General features: G+C 48.1%; 1 protein-coding gene across 1 annotated transcript; it reads left to right on the forward strand.

The window, feature by feature from the left end:
• Window positions 1-4722: 4722 nt before the first annotated feature.
• LOC125438588 (gonadotropin-releasing hormone II receptor-like) lies at window positions 4723-17202 on the forward strand. Its single transcript, XM_048507033.1, has 4 exons — window positions 4723-5054; window positions 11902-13083; window positions 14371-14575; window positions 16543-17202. Exons 2-4 carry the CDS (start codon window positions 12508-12510, stop codon window positions 17031-17033), a joined length of 1272 nt encoding a protein of 423 aa, XP_048362990.1. The 5' UTR covers window positions 4723-5054; window positions 11902-12507; the 3' UTR covers window positions 17034-17202.
• The last annotated feature ends 2653 nt before the right edge of the window (window positions 17203-19855 follow it).

Genomic DNA, 19855 nt, shown 5'->3' on the forward strand with positions numbered 1-19855 from the left:
GACAACACTACAGGTGAAAGGGATCTGGGAGTCTTAGTAGACCACAAACTAAACATGAGTCAGTGGTGTGATGCGGCGGCTAAGAAAGCCAATGCAATTATGGGCTGTATCTATAGGAGTATAGTGTATAGATCGAGGGATGTAATTGTACCTCTCTATTCTGTATTGGTTAGACCTCACCTGGAATATTGTGTACAGTTCTGGGCACCGCAATTCAAGGATATTGACAAGCTGGAACGGGTCCAGAGAAGGGCAACCAAAATGGTAAAAGGTCTGGAATCCATGCCCTATGAGGAGAGACTTGGGGAGCTGGGAATGTTTAGTTTAGTGAAGAGAAGGTTAAGAGGTAACATGATAGCCATGTTTAGATATTTGAAGGGATGTCATGTTGGTGAGGGAGCAAGCTTGTTTTCTGCTGCTCCAGAGACTAGGACCAGGAGGAATGGGTTCAATCTGAAGAGATTCCACCTAGACATCAAAAAAAGCTTCCTGACAGTGAGGGCTGTTTGACAGTGGAATGCACTGCCTCGGAGTGTGGTGGAGTCTCCTTCTTTGGAGGATTTTGAAGAGAGGCTGGATGAACATATGTCAGGAGTGCTTTGATTGTGTCTTCCTGCATTGCAGGGGGTTGGACTTGATGGCCCTTGGGGTCTTTTCCAACTCTATGATTCCAGATGACGGAGCTCAGTTCAACTGGAGAAAAAGGCCACTTGAAGATGGCATTATGGACTCTATGGCATTATATTAATTGAAATCTCTCCCCTCACCAAGCCCCGCCCTCCTCAGGGCCCACAATCTCCAGGTATTTCCTAACCTGGAGCTGACAACCTACGTAAAATGCGGAACCAACATTCTTCCTTCCAGGAGCTCAGGGCCCATGTACCTGATTCTATCCGCCTCTTATTTTACCCTCACAACACTGGGAGGTAGGACAGGCTGACTGGCTCAAGCTAGAGAGCTTCATGGGCAGAGTGGGGATTTGAATCTGAGTCTTCTCAATTTTAATTCAACATGCTAACCATTATGGGATTCTGGACTATACCTTTTCCCACCAAAAGATCTCAGGGGATTGTTGAATTCATCCGCCCCCACTTTCTGGACCTCCTTCCTTGTAGAATGTTCCCATGGGTTCCTAGTACCCCTGGCCCAAACACCAAGCTGGGCCCGCCTGCCATTCGCCGCCCCCAACTCACTGCTTGCTCACTTGCCTGCCTGCTCATAGTCCTTCAGGACTATTTTCTACTGTGGAAGAACACACTCCTGCTGCACCGCTGCTGACTGCACTTTTACCTTTCTGTGGGAAAGGGTAGATGCAGAGGTGGGATCCAACCAGTTCTCACCACTTCTTTAGAAGTGGTTACTACTTTTTTCTGAGTGCCGAGAAGGGGTTACTAAAGCAACCTCCCTGCCCAATAGGGACTGGAGGTGCGTGTGTGCAGCGGCGCCACTGTCTGAATCCCACCACCGTCGGAACCTGTTATTAAAATTTTTGGATCCCATCACTGGGTAGATGGTTCATTGGCCAGATCTAGCAGGAGCTGTTCTTGTACTTTGCTATGTGTTAACAATATGGCTATCATTTGTATTTGGTATAAAATGGTTTACAAGGAGGCCTCTTACAGGAAAAGACCACCTTTTCCACAATTTAAGTTAGGTCTGGTTGTTGCTGGGGCTTTATGTGACTGAATGCTCCTTCGTAAAAACAAAATCCCCACGTGCAGAAAATAAGCATGTCATCAGGAAAGGTTCTAGCCTATCTTCTTTCTTGTCTTGCACATTTTCTATCGTAGGGAATATGGTTTTTTTTTAGTTTTGCATGAGCATCTTACAGAAGCAGCATTGATTTTTATTCTTAGCTTTTGTTAGCAAAAAAGAGGGTGAGAGGAAAGGAAGATAAGGGATGAGTCATGCTTCGTTACATATACACTGTTTGTCTGTGTTCAGAAAAAGAATGCATTAGAAGACAAGGGGAAGGGTCCTAGCTTCCCCCTCCCCATCCACCACTGCACTAGCTTTCTGCATGCAGGGACTTGCAGGGAAGCAATCCATTCTATGACTCCCTGCCTGCATCCTAAAGTGGTTCAGTTCAGCCATTGATTGACCAATTCAGCAAGAGCACACCTAGACAAGTCACAGGGAATCTGTGTGCCACATAAACTTCTGTAAATGGCAGCCAGAGAAGAAGAAGAAGAACAAGAAGAAGAACAAGAAGAAGAACAAGAAGAAGAAGAACAAGAAGAAGAGTTTTGGATTTATATCCCACCGGTAAGGAGACTCAAGGTGGCTTACAAGTTCCTTTCCCTTCCTCTCCCCACAACAGACACCTTGTGAGGTAGGTGGGACTGAGAGAGTTCTGAGAGAACCGTAGCTAGTCCAAGGTCTCACAGCAGGAATGTCAGAGTGCGGAAACACATCTGGTTCACCAGATAAGCCTCTACCACTCAGGTGGAGCAGTGGCGAATCAAACTCGGTTCTCCAGATTAGAATCCACGCGCTCTTAACCACTACACCACCCTGGAGGATAAGGCCTGGACTGAAATGCTAAGCCAGGGGCTTTTCATTCTAACCCCCCTCCCCCAATGCAATTATCTTAATATAAACCAGCACCCCCCTCCCCCAAAAAACATCCAGCTGCAGATCTCCCATTGGTTGTACCCTAAAATACAGGGCCCCTGAATACTAGTTCTAAAAATCAATACAAGATGTTATGCTTGCATAGCCTTCTTTTCCATCTTGTGGTGGAAATCAAACAAACCAGAGAAAGTAATGTTGAAATGTTCCAGGCACAAAGAAGCCCGCTGAGCTGGATCCTGAAGATCAATTTCTCTAATGCCACCAGGCAGTGGTGGGATCCAAAAATTTTAGTAACAGGTTCCCATGGGGGTGGGATTCAAACTGTGGCATAACGCCAATGGGACTGGGCGGGGCATGAAGGGGGTGGGGCATTCCTGGGCGGGGCTGTGGCAAGGACGCAGCCGCTGTGCCGGTCCTTGGGTGGGAAACGAATGCACGCAGGCGCAGGCTGCCACGCACACCGGTGCACCTCCTGCTAGACTGCTTCAAGTTCTGTGCGCTACTGCTGAGAGGAGGGGCGTAACTAAGGCAACAATCACATGGCAAAATCACCCATTAGTAACCCCCTCTCGGCACACACAAATAATTAGTAACCTATTCTCTGGAACTTGTGAGAACCTGCTGGATCCCACCTCTGCCACCAGGGGAAAGGATCCTTACATTGGGAGAAGGTGCAGCCACCACTACAAAAGATCTGCAGGAACCAGTCCATTGCTGAAAGTAGGCCCAAACGTCCTCCTGCGTGGCACCCCGATTCATTTTCTGTTTGCTTCTCTGGGTTTCAAATAGGCAAATGAAATGCAGGATTACAAAAAAATTGAACAGAGCTGGTCCTCCATCTTCTGGATTCTGGAGTCGGTTTATCAACCTCCAGGCGGTCTCCCGCTATTACGACTAATTTCCAGGCCACCGAGATCAGTTCACCTGAAGGAACATGAACTCTATGGCATTAGAATCATGGAATCATAGAGTTGGAGGAACCGACACCAAGGGCCATCAAGTCCAATCCCCTGCAATGCAGGAACACACAATCAAAGTACTCCTGACAGATGGCCCTCCAGCCTCACAGATGGCCATCCAGCCTCCATTATACCCCATTGAAGGGTATAATCATAGCCTTTAATAGAGTACAATGATACCCTGTCAGCCATCCACAATACCCTATTGAAGTCCCTCCCCTTCCCAACCCCTGTTTTCCTCAGGCCACCCTCCAAATCTCAATATTTCTCAAATCAGAGCTATAATTAGATAGTTTGTGTTTGCATCAGTGACCGCAGTTAACGAAAATACTGTGAGGAAATGGCTTGCTGGAAATCTCCACTTCAGAATCTGTTCACTGGAGGCGCAGTGCCTCTGGACATGGGAACGCTATCGTAGCACATAGTTGTTGATGAGAGATCTCTTCTCCCCATGCTGTGTTTAATCCTCCTCTAAATATATCTTAGTCCCTGGACACTGATATGTCTTATGCGATAAAGACTTCTGTAAGTTGTTGATGTCTTGTGTGGAAAAAGAACTTTCTTTTATCCATCCTTCAGCTACTGCCTGTCAGTTTCACCCAGTGAGTCCTGAGAAGGGAGAGGACAGAGTGCCACGTCACCCTAAATGTTAGGAATTTGGAAAGTGTTTACATTCACTGGTAAGATTAGAACGGAACCTTGATACACAACGATGCATCTCTGGCATCTGCAGAGTCAGTCATTGGCACTTGTCCAGTGTTTTTCAAAGCGCTGAAAACGTTTCACAAGTGGTACTTGTTTTGATCCTTCCAACGCCCCTGCAAGGCAGGTCAACATTATCAACCCACACACATATATTGCAGAAGGGAGGCTGAGAAATTAGCCCCGTAATGAGTTGATGGCAGAGTTTTCCTGATTCCTAGCTCAGTGTCAGTACAAAAGATGCTGGGGAGTTGGGGGGGGGAATATTTCTCAAATGTCTAACAAATGCTTTGGTTACTCTAATCTATATATTTAAAAAAATCTTTAGAAACCAGCCCGACGTTTAGAAGGACCCCGCAATTGAGCCGCCTGCATGCTCTGCCTTAAGCGAGCCACTGACATCTGGTACCTGCCAGGAACAGATAGATGATGCCCGGGGGAAAGCCCCTTTCTGGGTTTCCAGCCATCTGTGGAGTGTCTGGGTTGTTAGAAGGAGCAAAAGAGACACCCTTAAATAGACTGTAAAGGTGGGTGGGTGAGGAGGACAGCAAAGGAAGCAGCCACGCTTCTGCAGTGACCTCCAAAAGACTTGAAGCACCGGAGAAATTCACCACCGGCACGTACTATCCCGCATCGGCATCAAGGACGCAGCAGCGCTCGCTGGCACACGCTCTCGAAAGCAACGCTCTCGCCTCAGGACTGCAAAGGTGCTCATCCAGGAAGGCAGAGGAAACACCGCCGTCCCTCCTTCTCTTTGGGCAGGCCTCCCTCTCCCCATTTTTATGCAGCAGGTCTGCAGAGCAAAGAAAGCAGAGATGGGTAAGTGGCTGGAATGTCCCATCTGCACATCTGAAGCAGACGAGCCAAGAGAACGGCAAGGATGCTCAGATGAACAAACATCTGCATTAGGGCCCAGGAAGGGAGGGGGGACATTGGGACATTTGGGGGGGGGGGAGACGGAGAATTAATTGACAGCCATGTGGCTTCCCCTTTGCAGTAGATCTAAGATGATTGGGAGGGACAGGCTGAATATTAAATAACCCCGCGCGAGTGTCTTCTGCGAAAAAGCGCTGTGTGCATTGCTGGCGCGGGCCCAATAAATTAACATCTATGGGGTGGGGTGTGAGATCCTTGTGGCCGTTTCAATCCTTGGGTGTATCGGGTGGACTCACAGGTCCGATTTCCCTTCTTTCCTATTTTTAAAATGTGACAGTCCCACCTAAACATCTGTGCGCTAACTGATCGAATTATAGCCTCTGCGGTGCTCCCTTACGGCTTCAGCGTTTTTCCTTCGGGTCTCTCCTACACCTTCATAGTCCTGTCAGATTTTTTTACCTAGAAATCAAACATCCCAAAAATCACCTGCGCGGGCCAATCTTCTTGACACACAACTGCTGACAAACCTTTTTTGCTTTAATGAGTAGCCTGGGGTTCAGTTGTTTCAGAATCCTGACCCTTCCGGGAACCTCGTTCAGTTTCAACTTGTCCCAGGTGGCTTCCCTTACCATAAGCTGCTAAAAGACAGGCCTCGCAGCCACAGAAGCACTCCTGGCTGAAGTCAAACCTGACATGCTCTTTGGCCTTCTCTTGAACGGCTTGGGAAATAGTTTCAGACTCTACTTAACTGAAATGGAAATTCTACATAAAAAGTCTTTACAGGAAATACGGTAACCAGCAGCGGACCTCCGAAGACACTACCTGTAGATCACTTTTTTCCACCTGGGAAATAAATTTGCTTCCCTCTGACAAGGCACTCTGCCCATGCTCAGAACTCAGCTCTAGGTGGTAACCCTAGTGAGAGAAAAGCTGACTCAGCTTTTTCGTTGTCCAGGGCAGCCAGCCGGTGGAAGAGCAGAGAGGTGCTGCTGCTGCTGGGCCTGATCTCTCTAATAAATATGCGAGGGAGGGTTTGCTGGGATGAGTACCCCAGTTCATTAAAACTGTAGGTACTTTGCATGAAGAAGGGGGCTGGGCTCACACTCTGGCACACTGCAGTTGAAAGATTTCAGGCAGCAGGCACCAGCAGGGGGACATGACATTTGGTGTCAAATGTCCCTGCAGTTGCAGTCATTTAGCCACAATTCCCCCTACCCACCCCCCCACCCCCCGGACCCGTCCTCCTTCCACCCGGGGCCATACACTGACTTCAAGACCTGGTGCAAAAAAAGTTGTTTGGTCCTGGTAGGGGAGGGCAGCAGTGGCCCATACGGTGTGTGTGTGTGTGTGGAAAACTCAGATTTTGCACCGGGCTACATTTCCCCCAGATATGCCTCTGGACACCAGGGAGATATTTCTGTCCCTGAGCCCTTAGAGAGCTGCTTCTGGTGAGGGCAGACAGGACTAAAGGCCTGAGCCTCTTGAAGGGGCGGTGGCTCAGCCGTAAAGAAATTGTGTGCATCGAGGAATGCTGCTGTAAATTTCGTTGTGTGTGCACAATGACAATAAAATCCTTATGCTTATGCTTAAGAATCTGCTTGGCATGCAGAAGATCCCATGTTCAGTCCGCAGCAGGCTGAGGTAAAAAGATCCAGTGATGTGATGATGTGAAAGGCATCGGCCTGATATCCTGGACAGCTTCTTCCAGTCCGAGGAGACAACACTGATGGACCAGGGGAAGAGGCGTACCGGGGGTACGGGAGAGCCTGGGAGCGGGGGGGCGGAGCCAAGTTGAGCAGAGCCGGGTGCCCTCAGGTGACCTCATCCCTGCCCATGTCGATGATGACATGGGCGGGGTCGAGGGCACCCAGCTCCAACCCCCGCTGTCATCTTCCTGGTCACATGGGGGGCCAATTTTGTGCCCCCACTTGCCCCTTGTCCCTAGGCAAATATGCCACTGACCAGGGGCCTGGTTCAATATAAAGCGACTTCACATGTCCAGGGTGAACCATTCAGTGAGCAAGTTTTTAAATGCAACAGAATTCTGCAAGCTGGATGCTAAAGGGGAACAGGTGTTTGAGGGCATGCTTGGTAGAAGCTGCCGTATCTGACCATCTTATTATGCTGAGGCAAGAAAATATAGGTAGGGCAAGCTTGTTGATACCCAGAACCAAAACTCTCAACCCACTTTTGCTTCTTGGTCCTCCGGCATTTTGATGCACTCTGAAAGGTTTTGCCCTGGGCACAAATGGCAGCCTTTTGCAAAGAGTTTTCTGAGTCTTTATTTTAAGCCTGTTCCAGTTTGTGGATGGGGCTTCTCCTGTGCCCTGGGCTAACCAGGGTTTAGATCCATCAATGTACAAGTGGAAACATAAGTAGGACTGGCTCTAGGGCAGTGATGGCAAACCTATGGCACAGGTGCCAGAGGTGGCACTCGGAGCCCTCTCTGTGGGCACACACACAGAGTTCATCATGTGGAGGTGGAAAATCACCCCCCCACACACACACACACACATCTAGGCTGGCCTGGGCCACTGAGCATGATGTGTGCGCACCATGGTGAGCAGGGAGGACCCAGCTGGCAGTCCTGGTGCCTGTGCTCCGGGTGGCTGCTGCCTGGGGGGGTGGGGGTGGGGTGAAGAGGAGGCAGAAATGCTAGAGAGGCACAGAGCTGTGCACGCGGGACTTGCTGGAGGCTAGAGCAGGCTGGCCCCTGCTCGAGTGGGTGGAGCAGAGGAAGAGGGAGCCAATCAGTTTTTTTCTAAACTTAAACCTCAGCATTCAGGTTAAGTTGCTGGGTTGGCACTTTGCGATAAATAAGTGGGGTTGGGGTTGCAATTTGGGCACTCGGTACTCAAAAAGGTTCGCCATCACTGCTCTAGGGAGAGGGGCAGGTGCCCTGGCCTGGGTGGTGGCAGGAGGTGGAGGTGGTTCAGTTGCCCAGAAGAGAGGGCTCTTTCTGCAGCGCACAGGCCCCATTCCCCTGACTTGGCTGCTGCCAGGAGGTGGGGGAAGAGGGAGACCTCAGGCTCAGAGGGGAGTTGCAGCCCCTTAGAAAGGCTGATGCTGCAGCTGTTCGCCAAGATTATGGTGAGCGAAGAGGAGGGAGAGCTAAAGGAGCCAGAGATGTCCAAAGATGTCACGTTCTATGTATTGGGAGACACAGACCCCTAGGAAACCGTTGTTGGCCTGGCTAATCTTCCTCTTTCCTTTGGCTGAGGGATTCTCTACTTTTCTACCTGAAGAACCTTCCAATTCCTTGACTTCCTGTCATCCCTCTTCCGTCCCCATCCCCCACCACATTTTCACACACTGAAAATGGCCATAGTAAGCTTTGGGCATGCAAGACTTCTGGGCTGTGGGGTCAGAGCATGTTCTGAGTTCTCACAGGGGGAGAACAGTTAATGCTTAGAACACCTGATGTGCCCCTCTTTCCTGCCCCCCCCCCCCCCGGGCCTTCTTGTGCTCTGCTGAGGTGCTGCAAGCCCCGCAGGAGCCTGGAGTCAAATGGGGCAGAGGGGGAAGAAAATGTGCTGTTCTCTTGACCCCCTCCTCTGCTTTAAAACTGGGAGCTGAGTTACGCTTGGCTGTGCCAAAGGCCACAAGGTCTCGAACCGTGAAACAATAAATGGACTCTGCATTGTTGATCAGTAGCGTTTACTGATTGGCATCGAATCACCCAGCTTGTCAAAGCCAGCTCTGGAGAACCTGGCTTTTGCTATCCCCTTTATTCAGATGTTGATCCCCCCTTCTGTTTTCCCAAAGAATGTGAGAAAGAGTTATTTCGGAGCCAAGACACCCCAAGGGTAGGGATAGAGATAAAGCCACCTGGCCCCCTGCCCCCACAGAGCAACAGAAACATCCCGTTTCCCAAAAGACCAAGAGTATCAGGAGTAAGCCTAGTTATCTACTCGGCATGTGAAGCCATAAAGAAAAGATCAAGGAAAGAATGCCCCAATACAGCAGTGGTAACATATAGCAGGCTGGTTACATATATCTTGTTGCAATTACATTGAGTTAGGAATGCATCTCAATCAACTAGATACAATCCCCCTGATACTCCCTCACCTGATCGGCTTGGCCTTTCTCCAACAGCCTGATTTTACACCTTGGGAAGGGTAAGGAACAAGAACGGAAGGCCTGTTCGCGTGTGTTTTGTGCCACCAAGACATTTCTGACATGCATCAATGACCTCCAAAACGTCCTCTCATTAAAGAGGCCTTGCTCAGGTTGTGCAAACTGAGGGATGCGGCTTCCTTTATTGAGTCAGCCCAACTCATGGTGTGCCTTCTCCTACTGTCCTTGACAATTCCTAGCATTATTGTCTTTCCCAGTGGGCGATTCCGACCCAGTTCCCTGAAAAGGGTACTAACCTAGGTCGAAGCCATTGTTGTTCCCCACTGCAACCAGCTTGATCCCAGCTCGGAGGGTGGAATCATCCTGTGCCTCTTCGCCTCTCTGTTCCGATTGGCTACTGTTCTACGGCCATGTTCTGTCTATCCCCACCCACGTTATAAAAAAACTGCCACAGGAATGGAGGGACAAAGGTGGCATTTTTTGATTGGCCAGCTGTACGCATGCCCAAAACACTCAGCTGTGATTGGCTGAATGGGGGACTCCTGGCACCAGAGATTCCGCACTTTACTGGAATCGAGCTGAGTTTGAGCGTGGTTCCCTGAAAAAGTAGTAGTTCCCAACTGGAGTCGGAAATTTGACCGTTACACGGGGCGAAGCTGGGACAAAACCACGTCGATCCCAGTGGTTGTGCGGAGCACTTAGGTCGAACGCAGCTCGAATTTAGGTCGATAATACAAGTGCGGAATCGACCAGTGAGTCTTTTCCAGTCACAAAAGTACAATAGCTTCCGTTTAGTCATTTCAGTTTCTACCAGAGAAAGCTTTTCTTGGACTTCAATTTATCAGGCTGTAAAGGGGCATGAGACGCTTTTGCTGTTTCCCATGTCAAAATTAAGTGTTCTGTAGTTACAAAAAAAGTCAGGGAAAAGACTAGGCTGAAAAACCTTCTCCTCGGTTTGGGCTCTTATGTGTGCAGAGGCGTTGAGGGAATATTGAAACATTATAGGTAGATAAAATAAATGTAAAAGTGTAATAGTTCATTAACAGTTCATAGAGGTCAACATATCATTTAAAAGAGTGGCTGATTATATACACTAGTTATATATGTACATGTAAAGGAAAAATGTGTATATACCGTGTTTCCCCGAAAATAAGACAGTGTGTTATATTAATTTTTGCTCCCAAAGATGCGCTATGTCTTATTTTCAGGGGATGTCTTATTTTTCCGTGTTCTGTTCGTCGGGCATGCTTCCAAACAAAAACTTTGCTATGTCTTACTTTCGGGGGATGCCTTATATTTCGCACTTCAGCAAAACCTCTACTACGTCTTATTTTCAGGGGATGTCTTATATTCGGGGAAACAGGGTATTATTTGGGGGGTGTCATTGTGGACTTTTGCTCCCCTTCCAAAAAAATGTAGACCTGGCCTTTGCGGAAACCTTTGAGGAGGTTACTCAGTAGTGAAGAAAAAGATCCTGACTTGCTATTTGATTTAGACACCATCCTCATTTCCACCCGGGCTGCCCTTTTCATGCTGGTCCCAGTCTTTTGTTTGGTCAGGACTTTCATGCCTGGCAATCCTTTTCAAGAAACATCCCTGGTGAGGAACGGAAGCAAAGAAAAATAGACCTCGGGGTTGCCATTCTTTCGATATCCTCGGCTACCCACCAGCTCCACGGCTGGAAATCGCTCTGTACCTTCTTGTTTCTCTTATCTCTTATTCCTTTTCTATTTTTCTCCTAGCAGCACCTGAATAAATCAGCTACTGGCAGAGCTGCACAGCGGCCGAGCTAAAAATAAACGTGAAAAGGGTGGCAAGGCCTGAAGCGGGTGCTGCAGAGCTTCAAGGAGAGGGATTGCATTTAATTGGAAAACCAAGTTGTTTTTTTTAAGTGGAAATAGATTGACGGAAATAAGACTGTTAGTCCCCAGTGAGATGGGATGAAAGTTTGGCTTGGTCTTTCCCCAACTATGGATAAGACACAATAGATAAATGATTTTTAAATAAAACTTTTCTGGGGGAAGTTTCTATTCCCTCCCTCTTTTTTAGGATTCAAAAACTTGTATTTAAAACTAGGACTTCTGTGTTTAACCTAAATGAACAATTAATTAAAATCCCTTTTAGTATCCCTAATCAACTGGGCAACAGATTCCCTCCTCCATTAAAAAAAAAGCTTTTAAGTGTTTAACATAAAACAATTAGACGATGAATGTCTCCTTTGAAGAATCATTCCACCTTCTTGCACACAGGGAAAAGAAATATTGCTGCTAAAATGCTGCAATATGTAAAGACACGATGTAAAATATATTTTTTCAGTAATTACATTCATGTGTCAACGTAAGTAGATTTAATTGATTTAGTAATCAATTTTACTAAAACTCATGTTTAACAATCTTTAACTGGATTATAGTCCAACTAAAATTATATGCCACTGTATGCTTGCCCTGTAATACACTTGATGAATAACCTAAGGTTGGTTGGCTGGTTGGTCAGTCAAGTTTGTATTCGCACTTAGCATATATTTTGACTTTTGAGTGCTCAGAGTGCCTTGCCTACAAACACACACATGTGCACAAAGCAAACCCAGTTGTCCTAAAAGTTTCCTTCTTCCTTGTTTCTTTTATACTTATCTGCCACCTGTTCCATAATTGGAGGATACCTGTGAGCCTGGACCAGTGAACCTAAAACAAAGCTGAATTTTCTTCTCCTGCAGGTTCTTGGAACAGAGTTGGTGCCTTAGTTGAGAGGGGCATGCTACAAATGCAGTGAAGGAAAGACAGACCCACACTGAGAAGGCAAAACTGTGGCACTTTTGGCCAGGACGGGGTTGTGCCGAATACTCAAGTCTTAAAAGTCACAAACCTTGCACCAGAGCGAATTCTCTGAGTCCCGCCACAAAATTAAAAAGTAGAATATCGTCATCGTTTTCATGAGGGGAGTTTCTTTACCAGAATATTTACAAGTGACGGTAGTGAGCTGAAGCGAGCATTTCAGGCCTATTTGTCACCCGTAGAAGAACTGTTTGTCGGCAGCATTAAAATCTCTAGTAGAAAAAGGAATAAAATCCACTGATCTGGCAAAAGGGATCGTTGGCTCAGTTCGCTGCGGGATCTGACCGGCTCCAGTTTAGCAGTGGCTCTGTCTGAGCAAAAAACCATGCCAAAAATCTGTCAACTCTGCCAGGGTTTTGAAAGAGAGGGGCTTCCCAAAGGACTGGCGAGGGACCAGCCATATTGGAAACCCCTGATTTTGGTTGAATCTCTGTGCCAGTCTGGGGCAGGACGTTATCTTTGTTCTGGGAAGGCTTGACACTGGCTGGATGAACACCACCGTTCCAATGAAGGCCCACAAGATGGTGGAGTCAGGGCTGGCTACCATAAGCAACCAAAGTCACGGGAAACCCAACAACATCGAGGAGATCTTGGCTGGCGGTGCCACCAATGGTAGTTTGCCAGTGGAGGAGCTCTTCCAACTGCCCACTTTCTCCACAGCTGCCAAAGTCCGAGTGGCTATAACCATAGTGCTGTTCCTCTCCTCTGCTTTCTTCAACATTACTGTGCTCTGGACCATCACGCAGAAATACCAGAAGAGACCCCACCTTCGAATTCTCCTCATGAACCTGGCAGCTGCGGACCTACTGGTAACCTTTGTGGTAATGCCTTTGGATGCTGTGTGGAACATCACCGTGCAATGGTATGCTGGCGACGTGGCCTGCCGGGTGCTCATGTTCCTGAAACTGGTGGCTATGTATGCCTCAGCTTTTGTCACTGTGGTGATCAGCCTAGACCGCCGGGCGGCCATCTTGAATCCTCTAAGTGTCAGTGAGGCCAAGAGGAAGAACAAAGTCATGTTGTGCATGGCCTGGGCCTTGAGCTTGCTTCTGGCATTACCTCAGGTAGGTGGCCAAACTGGGTTTGTGGTGATAAAGTAGGTGTCTGGTCATGTTATAGATGCTGGAATCTATAGATGCTGGGATTAGCCAGTGGGGGCCTTTGGGCTGATTCTGGCTCACTGAATCGCCATAACTACAGACATGAAAGATGCAGCAAAATGGCATCTGTAGTCGCCATTTTATGGAAATGGGGGTTGAACCACTTACAACCAATCAATTTTGTTTGCAAAGGGGACCTCCAGGAAAAAAAAAGTTGTTCAACATTGTTAGGTTTGAGGAGGACGACGAAATGGTAGGGCTAGAACAAGTGAGGTGTACTGGTGAGTTTGGGACTGGGGCCGGGAGAACCAAGTTTAAACCCCTAGTTTGGCCATGGAAGCTTGCTGGGTGACCTTGATCTAACAAGCAGCGGTGATTAGGAAGTTTCACAAAAGCGAGTCTCACTCCATGGGTTCTGTTATTATTCATTTTCCTCACTTAAGCCTCACTTTTCTCCTCAAGAAGTTTGTGAGGCCTTGTAGCTGAGCGTGTGTGTCTGGCCGAAGCCCACACAGCAAGCTTCTGGGGCAGAATGGGGATTCAAATGCACCAGACATGCTCTGTATAGCTGGGTGTGGGTGGTTAACTTTCACAGAATATTTGCAGGGTTGCACTGTGTCGTTACGTGTTCACGTGCCATTTAGTCCCAAATGACATCAGCTAAATGCAGTTAGGTAAATGCTCAGTTCACACACCGTACCAACCCATGCTAAATTAGGGTTTGGTGCGATCTCTAAAATTGACAAGCCACGGTTTGCAGCCAGCTAGCGAGCCAGAATCAGACCCCATTTTTTAGAGAGCTTTGCAAAGGGTGGACTGGTTCCCACATACATATTCTAGTAACGGCATCATCTTGCAGACGTGCATGGTATAACATTAGCACATCTGTAGAACCCAGGGTTTACTGTACTAACTAGTTTGCTGTGATTTCTGTAAAACTGAAACTGCTGACTTGCAAACCAGAACCCAAAACCCTGTTGGGAATACTTTTGCAGAACCATGGCTTTGCGCCAACTAGGAATCCTTGCAAATAGCAATCACTTTGCTCCGAGAGTACCAATACTAGACAGATGGAAAGCAGCAGCAAACTGCTCTTAGCCACGGTCTCAGTGCAATTCATTTGACCCAAACCCCAAATAGCTTGCTATGGGGCAAAAATAGGAAGACCCTTTTCTCCAACATGGCAGCCTCTTTTATAACCCTGAGCTCTCATTTGTCCCTTTGCTGGGCACTACTCTTTACCTTTTCCAGATGTTCGTCTTCCACACCGTCAGCCGCTCCCAGCCTGTCTACTTCATCCAGTGTGCCACAGTGGGAAGTTTTGGTGCCCGCTGGCAAGAAATCCTCTACAACATGTTCACCTTCTGTTTCCTCTTCCTGCTGCCCTTGCTGATCATGGTCGCCTGCTACTCTCGCGTCTTCATCGAGATATCGAGGAAGATGAAGAAAGCTTGTGGTGAGATTATTGTGGAAAGTGCCGGCCATGGAGAGCTTCTCTTCAGGGGAAGCAGAGAGCCATTGCCTTCTGCTCTGGACAAAGAGTGGGGCAAAAATCTAACAAGATGGAGTTGGGACAGGCTGACTAGACATCCCGCTTTTGGCGGGACAGTCCCACCTTCAAACAATTTGTCCTGCGGGTAATTTAAATTGTCCCGATTTTTGGGAGGCTGCTGCACTGCCTTCTGGGGCATAAGGCAGTGCGGCAGCCTCCTGCGTGCGTGACCGCAGGAGCACGGCCTTCTGGGGCTTGCTGTTTCCCGCCCTGTCACAGGGCGGGAAACGGCAAGCCCCAGAAGGCAGTGCGCTCCTGCGGCTGCCTACCCCCGTCCCAGTTCACAAAGGTGACCATCTGGTCACCTTAAGTTGGGAGGGAGAGAAGAGACCCTTTTGGACATAGGAATGAGTCAAGGACCTCTTCCACACATGCAGAATAATGCACTTTCAATGCATTTCACAGCTGGATTTTACTGTGTGAAGTAGCAAAATCCACTTGCAAACCATTGTGAAAGTGGATTGAAAGTGCATTGTTCTGCATGTGCAGAAAGGGCCAAAGAGTTGAAATAGGTGGGCAGAGGTCAGCAAGACAGCCAGAGAAAGTTTTGGGGAGGCAGTGGAGTTCCGGCAAAGTGAAAGCAACGTCTGCTTCAGTCTTTGCCGAATAACAGAAGCACACGGGGAAATACAGAAAGAGGGCTGGATAGAGCAATTACGAAATTGTTCTCTTTGAGCCTGGGCCTGTTTGCAGTACAAAGACTGAGCTCTGGGATGCATGAGAGAGAATTAAGAACGGAATGTCTTTGAACATGGGGAGAATGTTCTGCACTCTTTCCGGAGGAACAGAGCTTTTCAGTTTTGAGAGAGAAAGCTAGCGAAGCAGGGCACTTGATACTCCTGAAATTGCAAACTGCAGACAAAACCTCTCTCCCAGAACAGTCAAACTTGGGAGTCACTTAATGACATTGGCGGGCCGCAGATTCAGAACAGAAGGAAATTCAGGGTCAGATGCAGACTCAATTTTCCGCTAATGGAAGAGGCCATGAAACTTCCGCCACTTTCCCCTCCTTGCTGCAGACCGCCCCCCCTTCCCCACATTCACCACTCATGCCATTTTCCAGGGTCCCTTATCATGCAGGAGAAGAATTTCAGGGATATCTGTAGAGTGCAGAGGAAGGAAAACAGGCACAAAAGCTCTGTTCCAATAGCTGAAGTACCTTCAATCAGAGGTGGGATCCAGCAGGTTCTCAAAGGTTCCCGAGAGTAGGTTACTAATTATTTGTGTGTGCCGAGAGGGGGTTACTAATTGGTGATTTTGCCACGTGATTTTTGCCTTAGTTACGCCCCTCCTCTCAGCAGTAGCGCGCAGAACTTGAAGCAGTCTAGCAGGAGGTGCACCGGCGTGCGTGGCAGCCTGCGCGCATTCATTTCCCGCCCAAGGACCGGCGCAGCAGCTGTGTCCTTGCCACAGCCCCACCCAGGAATGCCCCGCCCCCAGAATGCCCGGCCCCATTGGCTCTACGCCACAGTTTGAATCCCACCACCATGGGAACCTGTTACTAAAATTTTTGGATCCCACCACTGCCTTCAATGAGTGGAAAATTATAGTCTAGATTTAAATCTCTTTACCCAGTGCTAGAAAACCATTAGGAAGTTGTTGCTGTGGGATGCGGTGATGGTCAGTAACTAAAACGACCTTAACGGGAATTAAACAAATTAATAGAGAAAGGGGGCTGTCAAGAGTTATTGAAAAGGGTGATTAAATGGAACTTCCATATTCCTCTGAGTATTGTGGGAGACCACAAGAAACAGAAGCAGGCTGCGTCTTGTGGAAAATTCATTTGCAGAAAATCCATGTGTTGTTGTTTTGATATCAGCCTATTCGTTCCTCAGAATCTCCCCCCACTTGTCTCCTGCTTCCCTCTGCAGCTGCACCCAGGTCCAGAGAGTTCCACCTTCGCCGTTCCTACAACAATATCCCCCAGGCACGCATGCGCTCCCTGAAGATGTCTGTTGTCATTGTCTTGACTTTCGTAGTCTGTTGGACCCCCTATTACATGCTCGGTCTCTGGTACTGGTTCTCCCCAGAGATGCTGACCAGAGAGCAGGTGCCTCCTTCCCTCAGCCACATCCTCTTCCTCTTCGGCCTCTTCAATACGTGCCTTGACCCTCTCATCTACGGCCTCTTTGCCATGCATTTCCGGGCAGGAAGCAGGCGGAGCTGCTGCTGCGGCCAGAGCAAAAAGGAGTCAGAGGCGGCTTCCGGATTGACCGGCTCTTTCCGCGCTTCCCCCACACTGCCAGCGAGGCGGTCGGAGAAGACCCAGGAAAAGTACAAAGCAGAATTTATGGCGGTGGAAAGTCCACCTGAGGCCAAGCTGTCGTTGTACAGAAGAAAGATGGCGGAGAGTTTCATCTGACAGGATGGAAGGAGATGACCGTCTGCTACATTCTCATCTCTGAACATCTTGCCTTTGCTTCTGGGTGCAGGCGGAAGGGATGGTTCTATTCCACCTAACTGTGACACCCAGAAAGTTTCGATATCAATAATTCTAACAGTCAGCACCATCAACCAATAAATACAGAATATTTTCGCAATGAGATTCCAATTGTCCCTCTCTTTGTTATCACAGATGTAGAAAAGATCAACGTGCACATCTAGATCAGAAAAATTAATCCAATGAATGGGAGAGTGCTTGTGAAAGCTAACTACAGGAACCACTATCTGACACATTGAGTCATGATGTTCCAGTTTGGGCAGGCCCCCATGTTCAAGTTGACAGTTTCAACAGCTGCAAGAACCACCATTGCAAAGTTTCCTCCATTCTGTCTCTCAACTGGTTGTTTTAGGCCACCCGTATGTTGGGCAGCTGGGCTTACCGGCCTGAGCCACCTCCAACTTTGTACTCTGCAAGTACTGTCTTATAGCATACAGGATTTGAGATTCATAGGGCCAATCAGAGTGCGGAGCTAAGTCCGTGCTTCCCACACAAGGGCAGAGAGCAAATGGGGCCAGTGTTTTCCAGAGGGCTAAGATCTTAGGGCTGTTGAAGCTCTGGGATGTGTGAGGTAGTATTAAAGACCGGCTGTTCCCCCACTAGCATCAAATAAGCACACTAGCCAAAAGATTCCAGCATACATAGCACACCGTGTGTACGCAGGATTTCTGCTGTGGAATGGATGTTTTGAGGGCAGGTTAGGGGAAAGAATACATTTCGAAATGGAATTGAATCTGAGGAATAATTGGCTAGACAGGACATCCCCTGTCTGTTCTGCCGTTCAAACTGAACGCTTCTACCCACACTAGAAAAACATAAAATGCCAATGGTGGGAGGGAAAACTTGGGGCAGGAAGAGAACTGTCCACACTGTGAAGTAACAGTGCCACCCAGTGGACAAATCCATGCCTCTTTTAATCAACCCCTTCCTTCGAGTCATTGACTAGCCAGTTTTTTATTCTAGTGTTAAAACTTTCACAGGCTAGAGCCCAAGTGGGTGGCCTGGAAGAGCCTCCTGCATCACAGAAAGGCTCCCTGTGCTGAGGGGGGCGCCGGGGGGTGGGTGGGTGGGTGGGTGGGAAGCATTGCCTAGAGCAAAACAGATTTGTAGAATCCAATCCACTGTGTATGCATCTCTGCAGTTCCCCCAAAGATGACACTTCAAAAAGCCAACCAAAACTAGAAACACCCTGTTAAAACACTTCTACCTCTTCTGATGCATGTGTGTGCATGCACCCCACCCCCCCCAAATAGGCTCCAGACTCAGAGGCAGCCATGAGTAGGGGCACACAGCCACCTGCAATGGTGTGAAAGTCCAGTGAGGATGAGCAGCTGTTGCATGCAAGCTCCTGGCTCTCTCCAAAGAGAAGAAGAGTTGTGGATTTATACCCCACCTTCCTCTCCTGTAAGGAGACTCAAGGGGGCTTATAAACTCCTTTCCCTTCCTCTCCCCACAACAGACACCTGGTGAGGTAGGTGGGGCTGAGGGAGTTCTGCGAGAACTGTGACTAGCCCAAGGTCACCCAGCAGGAATGTAGGAGTGCGGAAACACATCTGGTTCACCAGATAAGCCTCTGCCACTCAGGTGGAGGAGTGGGGAATCAAACCCAGTTCTCCAGATTAGAATCTGCCTGTTCTTAACCACTACACCACACTGGTTCTCAAAGAGGAAAGTTCTTTATGCGTTGTGTTTCCAGGGCATGGCTGGGCCCCAGACATGCCTTACTGCCCCTATCCCTTCACTCTACAAGTCTGGTCCAAGTTTTACAATAAAAATTGGACTGTGAAGAGCGAAAAGAGATGGGGGGAAGCGTGCATGTGTGCCTAAGGGCAAAATGTTTGCTAAGCAGCCAAAGAAAGGGGGGAAAATCCAAACCCAATCTGAAAAACAAGCTAGGAACCAAAAAGGATGAAAAGTCTTAATATCCATCTATTAATACATATTAAATATATATTTTATTGCACGGTGCTATATTCTGAACATATATTTAAACATCTCAACAGAAAATAGACATTCCTGTCTAAAAACACATAGAATATCACAATATTACACAATATATCACAAACCACAAAGCCTCAGCTGTGAAGATCAAATACACAATATCTCAGACTTTGTGCATTTGATCTTTGCAATTTAATAACACAGCACAGTGCAATTAAATATATGTAAGTATTCGTGTGTGTGTGAATGGATAGCTATTAGACTTCTCAAGATTTTTGGTTCTGGCTCCCAGCCATTCAAGACTCCCTACAGTCTACAGCCCAGCAGGCTGTGGCTGAGGGCCCTTGTTTGGTGTGCAGAAGGATCCAGGTCCAGGCATGTACATCTAAAAGGATCAGGAAGGTGATGCGAAAGACCTCCGACCCTGGAGACCGCTGCTGGTCTAAGGCAATACTGATTCTGGTGGGCCATGGTCTGGTTCAGTTGAAGGCAGTTTGGTGGGTGAGTGGGTGTGCCCTGCTCTCACGCTAGGCAGCAAGAGGAGATTTTGCATGACAAGAGGAGGTTCCCCTGAGCTATCCATGGGGATTAAGGCAAGGAATCTTGACTCTTTGCCCTACCTGAGCAGCAGGCGGGAGGAGATACCCATTCCAAGACTCCTTCCCTCCAGCAAGAGAGGATGCCGAGCTGAATCGTGCCAGCTTTGCTTTTAGTACTTTCTTCTGAATGCCATCGGACTCCCCCACCCTGTTCTTTAAATGCCTGCTGAAAACTGCAGCAGCCACAAATCCATGCATTGCGAT

This window comes from Sphaerodactylus townsendi, linkage group LG01, assembly GCF_021028975.2.
Source record: "Sphaerodactylus townsendi isolate TG3544 linkage group LG01, MPM_Stown_v2.3, whole genome shotgun sequence".
NCBI lineage: Eukaryota > Metazoa > Chordata > Lepidosauria > Squamata > Sphaerodactylidae > Sphaerodactylus > Sphaerodactylus townsendi.

Excerpts from the sequence above, each read along its gene's own strand:
- LOC125438588 (XM_048507033.1), top strand. The coding sequence starts at position 12,508 with ATGAACACCACCGTTCCAATGAAGGCCCACAAGATGGTGGAGTCAGGG. Across the intron at positions 13,084-14,370 it reads TGCTTCTGGCATTACCTCAG|ATGTTCGTCTTCCACACCGT; the intron begins GTAGGTGGCCAA and ends TACCTTTTCCAG. Across the intron at positions 14,576-16,542 it reads GAAGATGAAGAAAGCTTGTG|CTGCACCCAGGTCCAGAGAG; the intron begins GTGAGATTATTG and ends TTCCCTCTGCAG.